Source organism: Ranitomeya variabilis, chromosome 7 (genome assembly GCF_051348905.1).
Source record: "Ranitomeya variabilis isolate aRanVar5 chromosome 7, aRanVar5.hap1, whole genome shotgun sequence".
NCBI lineage: Eukaryota > Metazoa > Chordata > Amphibia > Anura > Dendrobatidae > Ranitomeya > Ranitomeya variabilis.
In genome coordinates, this window is record NC_135238.1 from 38,793,116 (window position 1) to 38,811,143 (window position 18,028).

The window sequence follows — 18,028 nt, forward strand, 5'->3', positions numbered from 1 at the left end:
GCAATCCGATTGTGGTGCACTGACTAAATCTAGTGACAGGTTACCTTTAAAGGCACTGTGAATGCAATAAACCGTGGCATTAAGCATCACCTATCCATAAGCATAATATATATATAGTATATAAAATGTATCATGGCATCATCACAAGTAACTAAGCATAACAAGACATCGCAGGGCAAAGGCCATCCATTACGTCACTGATGTTATATTATTTGAAGGAAGGTAATTCATATTCTAACATGCTGATTCCTTCATAGAGAGACATGCAACATATAGCAACTCTCTGCTCTCATGATTGTGCGGGATCTTCACTATTCACTCTGAATTCTAACGGTATAATAGCTGGAAATGAATGAAAGTGAATGGCACTACTGTAGAATGTAAAAATAAAAAAAAATAATAATACAGTACAGCAGGATAAATAAACCAGATGCCTATATTGGTATTTATTGTGCAGTAAGACTATAGTCTGATATGCAGCCTAAACAAATTAGCAAGAGGAGAACATCATATTCTAGAAATGACAAATTAATGTCCTGCAGTGAAGACAGCAGATGTAGCCATGCGGATAAATGTCAGGAGGAAATAAATCTGCAGTCCAGCAACGATGAAACAAATGCCAGAAGTGAAGTAGCAAAATACCCCAAAGGCAAAAGAAATGTACATATAGTCCTAATGGTAAATTCACTTTCTGTAAGTAAGTGCTGTACCGGGATAACATACCGACCAGTGAATGTTAATACGAAATCCATCGCTGAATAGATATTATCCATCCAACAGAATTTTTCTCCAAAAATTACCTGCAAATTGCCTACAAACGTAAGTCCCTGTGTGGTCTTTAACCATCAAATTTCTAAAGTAATAAGTTCAACTTTTGTTAAAGGTTTCAATCCTATATGCTAACAAATGGGAAGTAAAGAAAATATCCAATTATTTCGTAAGTAGCTTTGTATATACAGATGTCCTTTCCATAAAATTTCTTGTTTATTAATCCCAGAATAGTAAGTTACCCTCTATGCATAGGACAGGTGGTTAACTTGCAGATCACTGGGACCCCCAATGATCCTGAAAATAAGGCTCTGCAGAGTCACGGGTTTACTGAAACAGAAATGGGCCAGGAGAAAGCAGCCTCGGATTTCACGTACTCCTGCACCGATTAGAAGCACTTCACCATATTAAATCTATTTCAGCTTGGAGTCTCTGAGGCTTCCAGCTTGGATGATCTCAGCTGTTCAGTATTGATCACTCCCCTTTCCTATACGTACTTGCCTCTGCAAATCTAGATTGCCAGTGTTAAGTCTTGTACTGCTTGGAGAATTGCTCTGTGACTGTTGCTTGGCATCTTGGCTGTGTGAATAGTCTGTATCATCTCCTATTTTGTTTATGTTCCTTATCTGTCTAGTGTTTCCCTCTGACTGTGAGTGCATATTTTGTATCATTGGTATTTTCATTTATCCCTGTACGTTCTTCCTTGTTGGTCTGGTTTGTGTATTTACAAACACAGTTCCTCCCCACTTCCCTGGTTGATGAGGGGGACAGCTGAGGGCATATCCATATCCACTGCTACATTCATTGTCTATGGGATTGCTGGAAATAGCAGAGCAATCCCATAGACAATGAATATCTCCATGGCATATTCCGTACAGCCTGATCCTGTGCTTCATCTGTTTCAGGCTCATTTCATCTCACGCATATGGGATTGTCCACTTTTTTTTCTTACCCGACCAAGTATTGAGTGCATTTACTGAGCATACATTTCAGTGGGCCAGCATTTCAGATTATAAAATCATTTTACAAGCTGGTGTTATAAAGTATTCCAATTTACTGAGATAATGACTTTTGGGTTTTCATTGGCTGCAAGTCATGATCATCAACATTAACAGAAATAAACACTTGAAATAGATCACTCTGTTTGTAATGACTCTATAGAATATATGAGTTTCACTTTTTGTATTGAAGAACTGAAATAAATTAACTTTTTGATGATATTCTAATTTTGTGAGAAGCACCTGTAGGAGGCAGATGTCATTTCCTGCAGGATCAGACTACACAAGGTTTATTTGTAGTCTGTAACCATGAAAACACAAACATCTCCTTAGGAACGGTATACATTGGTATTTGTAAACACAATTTGCTTTTAGAAAGTCACTTTTTTATGGTAGAAGCTTTAGAGCCATAAGAAACATTTTTTCAAAAAGGGAAATTAGTTTTACATTTCTGAATTTTTTTATCCACTTGCTAGCGTTATCCAAAGCCACGAGCAATGCAAGGGTATGTCAAGAAAGGGATTTTTTTTCTTTAGTATAGGGTCATCCCCGGCAGCAATTATTCTAAAAATGGTCACCACAGATTGCGCTTTCATCTACTTTCCCAGTTGACAGTGAGTTATGAGCGATTCCATCTCCTTTTTTTTTATTCTGTTACTATATATTATTTATACAGCTCCAGCACATTGTGCGGTACAGAGGAAAACAGGACCCGGTGCATGCACAAGACAAATCGCACATCCTATAAAACCTGACATCTTTCACAAGAGCCATTCAAGCCACAGCTCCTGTTCATTTTACTGAATGTTTGCTGAATGTAATAAAAAAAAAAAGCTAATAATGTAAAATTATCCCATTTTCTTCTAATATATAAGAAACTAAGTCTAGAATTTGATGGTAAAAACGGAGATGACACTGATGGTAAAAATGGACACACAGATGACACTGATGGTAAAAATGGAGACATGGATGACACTGATGGTAAAAACGGAGACATGGATGACACTGATGGTAAAAACGGAGACATGGATGACACACTTATCCAAAGAGCTGGTGTGCGAATGAGGCCTAACAATGTGATTGCCGGAATATCCCTTTAAATTGTTGGGCCCCAATGCAATGGGCCACCCCAATTACACGTGTAGTTAATTATACTGGTGTATTTTTATGTGCGAATGGGATCTTCCGCCCTGAGGGAGAAAACACGGCACTAAAATGGGGCTTCATTTCGAGCCCTCCCTACCAGGGTCCCACCACTGATCCTAACTACCACCCCTGTCAAAGAAAACAGTAAAACTGCCGATTTTTTTCCAATGTTAATGGTGTCTGACACTTTCTTCTAGTGCACGTGGGATTTCGCTATCGCTTAGAAAATGTTCTTTTGGGAGTAAGATCCGCAGTGTAATATTTTGGAGCACAGATTTTGTTTTTGTAGTTTTATTATTAGAGCTTAAAATGTAATTTATTATAACAGCCCAAGGGAAAGGGGAGAAAAAAAAATCTTCGGAGGTTCGGAGACTGAATAGAAAGATCTAGTAGCTTTAGGGGGACGTAGTAATTTGGTTTGAATTGACTAGGAAAAAATGAACATGTGTCTAAATGACCCAGCAGTATCGTTCTAGAGGAGAAAAATCCATTCCTTAATGCCGGGGAATATGAATGCTGTTTTCCAGCTATTTTGATTCACGTTTCCTTTTCACTCCTGTAATCCCTGTGTAGTTTTCAGTTTGAATTGTTATTTCATTTTCTTGGTTTATTGCCACAATTAATGTCCACAAATTGCACAACCGCTGTTTTTGCTCTACATTTATTCTCCACTCTGCGAATATATTGACACTTTACCTGGACAAAGGATACTCAGTTTGTATTTTTCGCTGACTTTAAGTAAATTTTTCATCACCATTTATCTTCATTTGTGTTCGGCAATTTGAGTTTAATATTGCCGAGTAGGGGGTATGGGATAAAATGAGGGGTCTGGAATGATCTAGTCCGTAGAGTTATGGCAAATCAAGGAAAAAAATGGAAGCAAGTGAAATCTTGAAGGTTTCTCAGTAGAGGCAATACTTGTGATGGTTACACTCAGGAGAGGCACAAACACTTGGGGGTTTCAGTAGGGCACAAATTACAATCTGTTACATTTTGGGGACCCCGTGACAGTTTTACCACGGCTCTAGCATTTGACACAGGGAAAGGTTTGTTCTCCCTGAAGTTCGATAATGATCCTTGGTTGCAACCACAGTTCACCGCTCAGCGATTTTTGGTATAGGCTTCTATAGGAGTGGTAGTCACTTTTCACACTGTGGGTGATACTCGTTAAGTGACTTTGTGTTCCCCTCTTCAGGCACTGTTCACTATCCACCACTTGCACCCAATTTCTTGAACAAGGACCTGCAGTTTTCTTTGACACGTAATCCTTCAATGTAACCATCTAATGGGAATAACTCCGAAACAATATATATCAGCAGCTATATATCATGAGCTTGGTGGTGCAGAGTACCAGCGTCATCACACGCGTTACTCAGGCACAACAGGCTTTTCTATCACACCATGTGGACTCAAACAAATCTATAAATTACAATTTACCCAATTAATAACTGCAATAGAATAACAGTGCCACAGTGGGCTTAGTGTCCACGGTTGACGCTATAACATATGAACTGCATAACTATAGCGTACAGTGCGAATACAACGCCAAAAATATGCAACTAACGACACAACGCAAAAGTGACTGTTCACGGTTCTCTAGGCAAGATGCGCAGCAGACTGGAAGAAATGTGGGCAGCATGATACACACCTCTCAACTCCAAAGAGAATAATGAATAAATTGAGTGGCCCCGATAAAGTCCTTGCAAAACAGAAGCCAAAAACCAAAAAAGGCTACTTCAGACAGACTTGGTTCACATCACTCCATTTAGCAGAACCTAGAGAAACTGCATTGTTCACCCTTTACCCCCTATAAGGGGATCTGGACATAATGTGGGGTCCACTGGGTTGGCTCCACGGAGTGGCTGCTGGTCAGTGAAGTGAGGCAAGAATGGTCAAACAAAACTATAGTCTGTGTATTAGCCAAAGTAAAATATCAGGAGAAATAAAAAAATACAGGCCGAGGTTAAAGAGGTTACTAAGAGAATGAACATAGTCAGGACACAATCTGGGTCAGGATGCGATTAGGTTTACAGTACAAGCATCATAGCACAAGGACAAATCAAGAAATATCTGAAAATATTGAGCAATATGCCGGGAGTAGTGATAAGCGAGTGTGCTCATTACTCAAACTTTCCGGTCATGCTTGGGTGTTCTCCGAGTGTCTAGGGCGTGTTCGTAGATTATGTTTGTGTCACTGCTAGACAGCCTGAATACATGTGGGGATTCCCTAACAAAAGGCAATCCCTGCATGTATTCAGGCTGTCTAGCAGCCACAAATCATGCAGTTGCGGAGACAAAAACATAATCTATGAGCATGCCCAAGACACTCGGAGAACACCCGAGCATGCTCGGAAAACTCGAGTAACGAGCACACTTGCTCATCACTAGCTGGGAGTTTAAGTAGGGTGTGGCACTGCCACATTGCCCACAGCAGAGAGCTGATTACAGTTGTTGGGCTGCTGGACAGCACACAGACCTATTAATTTGCCTGGGCAGCACCACAGACCTCAACCACACTAATACTGAAATGACTGTGAATGCAGTTCCAGATATACTAGTCATGATGGCATCTTCTCCATCACCAAACTAAATATGGCGGTGCCTGGCAGCAGAGGCAGATATCACTGCGGCAGTTCCAGGTAGAGATGTTACAATATGCATATGCAACCATCTCAACTTCGCATAATGAATAAGATAAAGTGACTGTAAAATGTTTACATTGTTGACCGGGAAACACCCTACAATGACAGAGATCTTAGAGGTTGTTCATGTCAGTATTATACAGGGTGGGCCATGTATATGGATACACCTAAATAAGATGGAAATGGTTTGTGATATCAACTTCCTGTTTGTGGCACTTTAGTATAAGGGAGAGGGAAAACTTTTCAAGATGGGTGGTGACCATGGCGGCCATTTTGAAGTCGGACATTTTGGATCCAACTTTATTTTTTCCAATGGGAAGATGGACATGTGACACATCATGCTTATTGAGAATTTCACAAGAAAAACAATGGTGTTCTTGGTTTTAATGTCACTTTATTCTTTCATGAGTTATTTCCAAGTTTCTCTTTGTTTACAGCCATTGACATGTTGCAGAGGTTAACACGTGAGGAGCGGATAGAAATTGTGTTGACGTCTGGTGAACGCAATACCCGGGCGGGTCATTGCAGCAGATTTCAATGCAAGACATCTTACGCAAGAAAACTGTCACCATTCCCATTTTATTTAAGTGTATCCATATACATGGACCACCCTGTATATTGTGATGCCCATTTTACATTTTGTTGTTGTTCATAGCAATGACCTGGGGTATATTGCCTCCATCCAAAGCTCTAAGTTAACCATGGCATAGGCAGTGGCCCAGTAGTTTTAAAGGAAATTTGGGTTAAAATGATACTCGTGTGAAGTTGAGGGGGCTCACTTTTTTTTACTCAGTGGCTATGAAGTTATTTGTAAAGTAATTCCAACAATCCACTGGTATCTGGACCCTTTTGACACATGGTCCTCTGATGAGCCAATCCAAGCTTGGTTTTAACTTCTTTGTGTAAATAAACACCCACATGTCGGATTTCCATGGAGCATTCTTACAATCAGCTGCACCATTGGACCATCAATGTTGGGCTCACTTGGAGATCGGCTTGCAACACAGTTCAATGACCTTCTAAACAAGGGTTTCTTCTTAGATGGTTCTCCTCCTATTCCTGAGAAGATGAATCAGAGACATCAACCATTACTGCTCACTAAAAGCAAAACATGGATTCCTCCAACATTTACTTTCATCCCTTGTTTCATTATGTGAATCAAAACTAGACTACTTCCCGAGCAAATGTAGATCATCAGGCCAGGCCTGTGCTGATGAGAGGAGAATGTTGTGTCTTCTGGGAAACGATGATTGCTTCTGAATTACCAGACTAATAGTCATTATATTTCAAAGAGAATGATCCAGCAGAGAATATAGTATTAATGTTCCATGCAACAGAGGTATCACATCTCAGATTTGTTGGGAAACAGAAAAGACGGGCAAATTGAGATTTGCTGCATGAAATGAAGGTAATTAATAATTAATAAGTGAAACAAGCAGACATTATTCTCTGAATGAAGGATCTAGAACAATAGTGAAGTGTTTTTTTCTGTACCGAGCTAAAGTAATAATAAAATATGATAAGTTGGAACCCGGTACTCTTATAATTGTAAGAAAAATTCATTTATAGTCGTCGCCATGTTTATGGGCCCTCTTTTTTTAATAGTGATCCCATTGTCTATTCCAGCCTCAGCTTGACATGGGTAGAGCAGCATTCCAACTTCTAGAGGCAAGCAACCAGATGGGTTTCCTTTAGTGAAGCTATACCCCTTTAAGTCTTTTTCCTGCCTATGTTCCCCATATTTCTGAATGAAGAAACTTCTCGGTTTCCAAGAGGTTTTGTACAGATTTGGAGAGGACCAAAAGATGACTCTTCTAGAAGTACGACAAGGACTACTGTACTGACTCTTCTCGAAGTCCAGGAGATCGCCCCTTCCTGTTGAATAGTTGGTATGTATGGTAGAGCATGTCCAGCTGGATTGTTATGGTGCCCCAAGCTCATTGGGCACTGGACTCTGACCAAAGCTGGCATCAGGTGTTTGCGGCCCCCCCCGGCCGCAGAGTAATTGTGATTCCCATGTCTACTCCAACCACAGCTTGTGAAGCTTATTCCCAGATTAAATAGTACGGTTGAAAAAATATATATATTTTCAGCAAATTCAATTGCGGGTTGGGAGAGGAGAAGAGAGGGATGTGAAAAAAACAAGGGATGGGAGAAAAGATTGTTATGGCCTTCCAGTCCTAGAAATCCTTGCCTCAGCCCAAGACTGATGCAAGAAATATGTGTGCCTTTTGGTAATAGAGTCACAGTGATCCCCCACCTACCGCACCTTCAGATTGTCATGCACAGACCACATTTACCTATACGGTCATAAGCACTGTCCTCTGCCTAATTTTACTTGTCCGGCCTTAGGGTGTACGTCTGTAGTCACTATGTGACTACAGATTTGTGAATCCACGCGCCGTCAAGGTTCTATGGTACCGGCATGACTGTGTGAGATGTGTGCTGGCTCATCAGGGCGGTATAATTGAGGATACTTGTACTCACACCTGAATGATCTCTGTATTTGTTGTAAATAGATTTGTTTCTTTATAGTTAATGTTGTTAACAGTCCACAAGATGTCGCTGTTGTTTGAACATGGTTAAAAGACTGTGATATGCCTATAAGATGTGAGAGGAGGGATTATAAAAGTGAAATACAGGAAGAGGAAGCGCGGCCATCTTGAGCAGGGTGTGCAAGAAGGAGGGGTGAGTGAGGCTGTACTGGAGAGGGATCCGATGACATCCTCCCATGACAGCACCCCACTGAGTTAAAAGCAGCGGCAGATTGAAGCTGAACTGGTTTGGGATCCAAACCTGTCCAGGGGATTCCTGACCTAATAGTTGTTAAGGAACAGGAGAGACCGGGACCTGAAGTGAGAGGTGATGCACCCCGTGGAAGAGTTAAACCACAAGCATCCTCGGTATTGCTCACCGGCTGGAGGAGCTCCACATCCGCCTGCATGTACTGATTGTTTTGTTTGGAGCAGACCCCGTGATTAGAATACTAAAGCTCACTGAAATGCCACAGTAAGTAAACGTGCATACATCACAATGTATTTTGGCGCCAAGAGACACATGGCTGGAATAATGCCTATGGTTAATTAGGTATATTGACTTTACGTACCACATTTTCTACCAGAATCAGGGGCCAGAAACCTCAAATTTGTTGCCACGTTTTCTTGCGGTTCAGTAACTAAGGATTCTATGCTACACTTTGGTGCTGACACAGCACGCAGCTAACCCCAGACAAGACTTGTGCTTCCTCTTTGTTTGCTGGAAGGGGAGTCTCTGTGGAACAATATAAGATGGAGCATTGGTTCAGCTCCAATAGATTTTGTTCACAGTACCTTCGCTGATATGTAGATATATGGTTAATTTTGGAATATTCTCAATATAGTCTCAATCTAGTTTCATGAGATTACAACAGGACAGGAGCAGAATATTTGGTTGGGAAATAGGAATAGAAGTATATATTCTTAAGATTGTGAACAGCTGTGCTGAACCGCAGGCGAGCCCATGCTTTGCTCTCATTTAATTAAACCAGTTTTTCTCAGGGTGCAACCAAGTAACAGGCGGCCAGTTCAGACAGGCACTCCAACAGGTAAATATACGTAGAGAATAAAGCAGAAACTGTTATCTTGGGTGCCGAGCTGTTCAGCACAGGGGATATAGCCTTCTGGCAAAATGTTTGTTTTATGTGTTCTCTTTGTGTGTTTATCAAAACCAAGTAGGAATATCTTCATTACTAAGTAAAATAGTCACAGAAAGTGGACTGTTTGGAAATTGGTTCTTTTCTTGCCAGTGACCGTGATAGATTGTATCTTGAACAACAACCTCGGTGCATGAGTTACAACTACAAGCATGTGATTTGTATACATGCGGTCACATGCTGACTAGACGTGTGCTGCGTCCCTCAATGCAAGTGAATTGAGTGAGGCCAGACCGGATGAACGACCTTTTTTGCTCATTCTTCGGATGATCATCAGCCTGTTCAGATTGCAAGATTATCATGAACGAGAGTATACAATCTTTCGGTGTAAATAGACCTTTAAGTTTTCAGCTTTAAAAAAGGTCAAAACTCCACAAATAGTGAAATGACAAAAGTCCTATACTCGGCAACATCTAGGGGAGCTTGTCTGACCACTTTGCTGCACAAATGAGGTTATTGGCACTTTTCACTACAGTATCTTTTATCTGTAAGTTTACAGCACTATAGATATCTTCAGGAAAGACTCAGACAAACTGTTTTTTATTGTACTCTATGCCTTTATCACCAGCTGAATAACTATTATTTTCCTTATCCGACTTCAATAAGACTATGTACTTACATGGACCCAAGGACAGTTACACTGCACCATCTTGTGTGAGATCAGTGTTTATGATCACTATGCTTTGGACTTGTCAGCATTTTAAGGGGGGGATGTTATAATTGTTGTTTTATTAAAGATTTTGTTGCTTTGTGCATATAATGAAATGTATACACAGTGACGTGAAAAAGTATTCATACCCCATTTTTTCTCATTACACCCACAAGCTTAAATGTATTTTATTAGGATTTTATGTGATATAAAAAAAACAAAGTAGCAAGTATTTGTGATGTGTAAAATAAATTATATATTATTTTCTAAATATTCTAAAAATAAAAGCTTGAAAATTGTGGCGAGCATTTGCATTCAGCCCCCCGGTCGTCTGATACCCCAAAATAAAATCCTTAGTGACCAATTACCTCCAGAAGTCACATATTTAATAAATTGAGTCTACCTGTGAGCAATGTATTCTCAGTATAACTACTGTACACCTTTTCTGTGAGGTTTATTTGAGAACATTATGGATCTAACAACATCATGAAAACCAAGGAACACACCAGACAGGTAAGGGATAAAGTTGTGAAGAAGAGCAAAGCAGGGATGGGTTATAAAAATATATCGCAATATAGTTATGCTATAGTTATAAAAATGTATCCCACTGTATATGTGTTGTGCTTTACTTTGGAAAGGTAAATTCTGAATTAACTGTGCACCTTTAGGTCCTGGGTGGTGCAGTCACCATATCTGTCAGCTACCATGCCAAATCAGAATGCTAGTTTATCAGCTGCCAGCAAACAGGCATCAGTTCCAGCATAAGCACAGGGAGATCCTCTATTGACATATAGGAAATTTGGCATGTAGAGTATTGTACCACACATGGATAGGAGAGAGAGAAGAACATAACAAAGTGGTTCAGCCGCTAAGGACTGAGCGAAGTTGGTCTACACATGGTGCCTGTAGAACCATTGTTTGGCTGATGTGGCTGTTAGGCCTGAGCTTGTTCACAGGGAAAATGTTGATGGCCTGAATTCCAAAGTGGATTGCCATTTTGGAAGTGAAGGTGAGGTGGAAGGTGTTAGCCCTGCTGGAAATAAGATTGTGGAGCTCTGCGTGGTCACTGATAAGATTGTGGAGCTCTGCATGGTCAGTGATAGATTGTGGAGCTCTGCGTGGTCAGTGATAGATTGTGGAGCTCTGCGTGGTCAGTGATAGATTGTGGAGCTCTGCGTGGTCAGTGATAGATTGTAGAGCTCTGCGTGGTCAGTGATAGATTGTGGAGCTCTGCGTGGTCAGTGATAGATTGTGGAGCTCTGTGTGGTCAATGAAAGATTGTGGAGCTCTGTGTGGTCAGTGATAGATTGTGGAGCTCTGCGTGGTCAGTAATAGATTGTGGTGCTCTGCGTGGTCAGTGATAGATTGTGGAGCTCTGCGTGGTCAGTGATAGATTGTGGAGCTCTGCGTGGTCAGTGATAGATTGTGGAGCTCTGCGTGGTCAGTGATAGATTGTGGAGCTCTGCGTGGTCAATGATAAATTGTGGAGCTCTGTGTGGTCAGTGATAGATTGTGGAGCTCTGCGTGGTCAGTGATAGATTGTGGTGCTCTGCGTGGTCAGTGATAGATTGTGGAGCTCTGCGTGGTTAGTGATAGATTGTGGAGCTCTGCATGGTCAGTGATAGATTGTGGAGCTCTGCGTGGTCAGTGATAGATTGTGGAGCTCTGCGTGGTCAGTGATAGATTGTGGAGCTCTGCGTGGTCAATGATAGATTGTGGAGCTCTGTGTGGTCAGTGATAGATTGTGGAGCTCTGCGTGGTCAGTGATAGATTGTGGTGCTCTGCGTGGTCAGTGATAGATTGTGGAGCTCTGCGTGGTTAGTGATAGATTGTGGAGCTCTGCGTGGTCAGTGATAGATTGTGGAGCTCTGCGTGGTCAGTGATAGATTGTGGAGCTCTGCGTGGTCAGTGATAGATTGTGGAGCTCTGCGTGGTCAATGATAGATTGTGGAGCTCTGTGTGGTCAGTGATAGATTGTGGAGCTCTGCGTGGTCAGTGATAGATTGTGGTGCTCTGCGTGGTCAGTGATAGATTGTGGAGCTCTGCGTGGTTAGTGATAGATTGTGGAGCTCTGCATGGTCAGTGATAGATTGTGGAGCTCTGCGTGGTCAGTGATAGATTGTGGAGCTCTGCGTGGTCAGTGATAGATTGTGGAGCTCTGTGTGGTCAGTGATAGATTGTGGAGCTCTGCGTGGTCAGTGATAGATTGTGGAGCTCTGCGTGGTCAGTGATAGATTGTGGAGCTCTGAGTGGTCAGTGATAGATTGTGGAGCTCTGCGTGGGCTGTGGTAGATTGTGGAGCTCTGCATGGTGATAGATTGTGGAGCTCTGCGTGGACAGTGATAGATTGTGGAGCTCTGCGTGGTCAGTGATAGATTGTGGAGCTCTGCGTGGTCAGTGATAGATTGTGGAGCTCTGTGTGGTCAATGATAGATTGTGGAGCTCTGCGTGGTCAGTGATAGATTGTGGAGCTCTGCGTGGTCAGTGATAGATTGTGGAGCTCTGCGTGGTCAGTGATAGATTGTGGAGCTCTGCGTGGGCTGTCCCTTTGAAGGAGGAACGAAAAAATGGAGGCTGGCTCATCTCCACAGTGAGATATGACTGCCACCTTCTTTTTCGGTGTAAGAGCCCTTACACAATACACGTCAACACATTTCCAGATTGGATCAGTCTCTTCATCTGTATAACCGCGCTCACCTGATTAAAAGAACAGATCAGTCAAGCCCGTATTTTTTGCTTTCTCTTGCAATGAACAATGGCAACAACCAGTGAGCAGGCAGGAGTAACAGAGATTTTTCTATATGCATTGATTGATTGTTTGAAGCACTGCCTGACCAGGTGAGAAGTTTTCACCATGGGGACAAAACCCATGCCCGACATTGTCCTGTGAACAGGCGTGTGCCTTTTTATTTTTCTCAGGCTTGAACACTCTATTTTCTGAAATGATGCAGTGCATTCTTTTGGCTACAGAATGACACTAATAGTACTGTCTCCTAGTTTCTTTCTGCACATTACGTAAGTATATAGAGCACTGCCTTCCTGCCTCATCCTAAAAATGATATAGCTACAAATAGTTCCTCCTCCCTGGTGTATAGTATAGTACTAACTGCTAGCTTCTCTCTGGTAATTTAATGGGCACACAATCCAGCCCCCCTGTATTTTCCTGTAAATGGAGAAACACAGATAGTACTGCCTCCCTGTTTCTTTTATAAATACTATAGGTACTGATAGGGAGACATCACTCCTTTTTTTTAGGCCGGCAGCAGACAAACATATGAAAAATTGACCAGTTTCATCCCTTTTTTTTTTTCATGGACAGTCGGGCCGAGAAAATTCTGAACAGGGTGCTATCTAGTCAAAAATCGGACATCACGCATCTGACTTACATCATAGTCTGCATGAGCAATTGCTTTAAGTGTTGTATGCATATATAGCACTGCTTTCTTGTATCTCCATGGAAATGATGTAGGCATGTTGTGGGTATAATAGTACTTATATAGGCCCAGATAGTGCTGTGTCCTTGGCTCTGCTAGTGAATGATGTACCGGTAGTTAGACATTGCATAGACTTCTAGAAATAAATAAATGACAATTCATTCAGCTCTGCTACATCTCAACATGTATCTGTAGTGTATCCTTCATAGATAAATTGCTTAATACTGTGGCTACAATAGTGGGGTTTCAGTTGGGGACCCCCTTCTATAAAGTACACATGCCAACATTGCTATATGCACACCCTAACATTCTGTATTTTAATGTTATCTTTTTTTGTTCTAGTAAGTGCATGTGGGTCAGTATTATGGACCCATAGGCGTGTGTGTCTTTATGCGGCTTCAATGACGAACCATATTATCACCTGTTAGCGGCATGATGTAGGGATAGAGACCTTGATTCCAGCGATGTGTCACTTAATGGGCTGCTTTCCGTAATTTTGATAAAATCGCTGCTTTATCTGCTACAGAGAACTGAATGCTGAGCTCTGTATAACTCCGCCCACACCACTGATTGGCAGCTTTCTGTGTACACTGTGCATATGCAGAAAGCTGCAATTCAGGGGATGGGGGTGGGGTAATACAGAGCTCATAAATATGGAGGATTACATGGGGCAGCAGGTTTACTAGTCCTCTAGTGATAATCTCCTGCTGAGAAAACATTGATTTTATCAAAAACACCAGCAGGCAGCACACTAAGTGACACATCGCTGGAATCAGGGTCTCAGATTAGGTAGCAAAAACATGGTGACAGATTCCCTTGGAAAAAAAAAAAAGTTGTCGATCGTAGAATGTGATTGTAAAACAATAAAGCCTTTTAAGAACAGCGCCACTCTTGCTCATGGACTGTGTCTGGTACTGCAGATCTTTACAAGAAGAACCTGGAACAATCACTGTCACTACCTGTACACTTTGCTGTTTTTTACTTGATGACCTTGTAATATCAGGTACAGCCATTAGGCAAGGGTGGCGCTGTTTCCAGAAAAAAAAATCGGACCTTTCTTATAATCTTTACCAATCCATTTTTCAGACAACAGGGTGGATAATGAATACTCATAAAGGTAATGCCAGACTATTAAACAATAAAGCATAGAGGTGTTTTGGATAATTATTTGCTGTATCTTTTATTGCACTTTTACCACGCTGCAAACAAATCACAAAAAACGTTGCAAAAATGAAGCTCACGGCTGCGGAATACAGCCGTCATCCATGTAACGTATATACAGTATTTACACAAGATATAGTAAAAGCGAAACATGGGAAGGCAGCTACCTGGCTACAAACGACAAGAAAGGTCCAAGGCAAAAATGCTGCAGTCCATTAATAACCCTAAATAACCCCTTCCTGAAAAATAACAAACCCTTTAACTCGGAAGCGTTTGACCACAAGCGAAGAGCAACATGTCGCCAACCTCTGATCTTGATTTTAGCGATTAAAGCAGCTCCTCTCGATGCCGAACATTCAAGTAAAGCTTCCACCGTCGGAAATGATTAAGTCGTCCTGAAAACCATCTGACTCTTAAGACTTTGGATTTATGACCTCCAGAAATACAACTTGCAGGAGATACAGTAGACTCAAGTTAAGGGATTGAAGTGATTTCGAAGGCGTCGATGTGGTATAGTCAAGTCAGCATCACAGGTAAACAAAACTATACTGTCCCTTTTTATTTTATTTCCCCCAAAAAGTGGTAGGTAGGTCATCATTTTGTAATATTATACCATATATATATATATATATATAAATACAAAATTTTTCATTATTTTTTTTTTTTAAATAAAGGCCTCCTATCTGTACAAAAAAGATCGGGATATGATTACCACCCAACACCGATTCCGTAGGTCTTTGACCATATCATCTCGCGTTCACCCACAAACAATAAACCTATAGACATTTCATCTAATCCTTCTTATTTCTTTTTTTTTTTTTTAATAACTTGTCTAAAGTGGGGTAATTTCATCTTAAATCTGAATTCACTGAATTCACGGAGAAGCATTCGCAGTCTTCAGCAAGACTATGTCTTCTTGGATGGGGGGGATAGTGATTCCGCGTCACTACCTCTTAGTCGTCTTGTTGTTCAGATCAGAGTCTAGATCGTTTTCGACTACGTTGTCGTAGCTAAGTTTTTCTAAGCAGTCACTGACGGCTTTGAGGATAATCCGAAGTCTTCTGTCCATCGCCTCGAGGTGTGGCTGGTAGAGGATCGGAGCGATTTTGTCCATTTGAAGTGACTCCTCCATGAGCGCACTCAACTTGTATTCTTCTTTCGCTAGGAGTTGCAGTCGCAGGTACGTAGACTTCTTAATTCTGTTGAAGGAGAAGGAAATAGAATTGATGTTTTTTTTTAAAAGAGATATTTGTGTACAAATATACATGAACGACGGTCTACCAATCAAATCGGGATACAAAGTTCTGGCAAGAATATGGTCCCAGAAGATAAAAGCAATGTATGAGGGTTCTGAGACAAATCATCATTGAGTAGATATAAGTAGAGACGAGCGAACCCGAACTTAAAAGTCCAGGTTCCAAACGGACATGACGAGAGAGAGAGGGAGGGGGAAAGGGAGAGATTTTCCATCTCCAAAGGGGGTTCGGGTTCATGTTCAAGTTCTGGTACCCAAACCGAACTTTGGACAAAAGTTTGGTCGGGTACCATAACCCGGACTTCCATGGGTCCGCTCATCCCTAGAAATAAGCATAAAATTAGCTCATATCCGCATCCAATTGGTAAATGCTCAGAAACCATCTCCATCCTCAACCACTGTGCCTATAGGAACAGAGTAAACAGAAGACATGGCAGAGGGGGAGGTGCTGCTGAAGTACATCTGTCTCATTGTGTCTGTGAGACTGCATGCAGAGAGAGGGGACAGGAAACAGAAGAGGAGAGAAATTGGCTAACAGTGAACAGCTGGCAGCCTTAATGCAGGAAAGTTTCCAGGAGCTCTCAACTGAGCAAATTAACCCCTACACTCCTAAAAGAAATTTACACTGTTTAATATGAAGGTCAAGTGCTTCTAATCACTGCAGTAGGAGAAATCAGACACTGCGGTCTTCTGGCTCCTCTGTGGCATGACACATTACACAGAAAAGTTGTCAATCACTGATGCGCAAGGCTCTGCTAGATCAGAATAAACTGATTCTATCACAACTACGACACCCAGTCAGCTAAGTGATGCATCGCTGGAATCAGGGTTTCTGTCCCTAAGTCATGCTGCTGTTAGATTACACAGCAAGAGCATGGTGACGGATTACCTTTAAGTCAATGAGTTGGTTAAAGAGGTTTTACAGGATGTATAGAAAATTACATTTACAATTAATAGTGCTCCTGAAGATCTTTGCTTGCCTTGCTGCAGAGATGATGTCCCTGTCTACACACATGACCACTTCAGCCAATCACTTGTCTCGGTGCAGTACAGCACAAAACAGCTGAGACCAATGATAGGAAGCAGTGGGGGAGAGAGAGGTTATCAAGGAAGCAAAATAGGCAAAGACTGACAAAGATCCCTGAAGTGAAGCAGATTCATCAGGTGAGTATTGGTTCTTTTAGTTTATGCCATTTCCTCTATTTAAAGGGAACCTGTCAGCAGGATTGTGCACAGTAACCTACAGACAGTGTCAGGTTGGCGCCGTTATACTGATTAAAATGATACCTGAGTGATGAAATCCGTCTTGTGGTTGTTGTTTAATCCGTATTTGCGGTGTTCAGTTAATTATATGCTCGTGCTCCAGGGCGGCCTGTGGGTTGGCTTTATGTGGTGCTCTGCTTACGTATGCATCTGTATGGGCTTCTGACAGGTCACTGATCTGCCCCTATTTTACATAATGCAATATAATATTGTTGATATTATTGTTCATAATGCATATAATGTAGTTGGCTATTGTGAGGCTTAGAAAAAATATTTGCATCCAGCAAAATACACCAGCGGCGGTGCCTGCGAGTAGCATCTCTCTCTTACCATTAGATGCTGCTGTGCAGGCGCCGACACCATTTTGCTGCAGACAATTTTTTTCCTCTAACAAAAAGGCGGCAGTGCATGTGCTGCAGCATATATCACTTGCCAATAGATGCTACTGTGCAAGCGCCATTGGTGGCGTCATTTTGCTGAAGGAAAAAAAATTTGGCTGCAGCAAAATGGTGGCAGCACTTGCATGGTAGCATCTATAGGCAAGCGATAGATGCTACTGCGCATGCACCGCTGGCACCATTTTGCTGGAGGGAAAAACTATTTGGCTGCAGCACAATGGCGCTGGCATCGTCTCTCACGCAGTAGCATATATCGGTAAGAGATAGATGCTACTACGCGGATGACGCTGTTGGTGCCATTTTGCTGGATTTTATTTTTTTTCTAAGCCTCACAATAGCCAACAATATTATATGCAATATAAACAATAACATCAACAATATTATATGTCAGTGAGGGTCGTGACTTGTCATAAGCCCATAAGGATGAATAGATAAGCAGAGCATCACAAAAAGCCCCACCCAGAGGCCACCCACAGCCCCATCCACAGGCTGCCCTCAGCCTCAACCACAGCCCCACACACAGGCCGCCCACAGCCCCATCCACAGGCTGCCCTCAGCCCCACCCACAGCCCTACCCACAGCCCCACCCACAGGCCGCCCACAGCCCCATTCAGAGGCCACCC

The 18,028-nt window shown here is 41.9% G+C and overlaps 1 protein-coding gene across 1 annotated transcript in view; it reads right to left on the reverse strand.

Moving 5' to 3' along the window:
- Positions 1–15,133: 15,133 nt before the first annotated feature.
- FAM20C (FAM20C golgi associated secretory pathway kinase) overlaps positions 15,134–18,028 on the reverse strand; it is a 148,499-nt gene continuing 145,604 nt past the window's right edge. Inside the window, exon 10 of the mRNA XM_077274893.1 lies at positions 15,134–15,688. Within this exon, the coding sequence (XP_077131008.1) occupies positions 15,436–15,688 (253 nt within the window). The 3' untranslated portion in view covers positions 15,134–15,435. The remainder of the gene's footprint in view (positions 15,689–18,028) is intronic.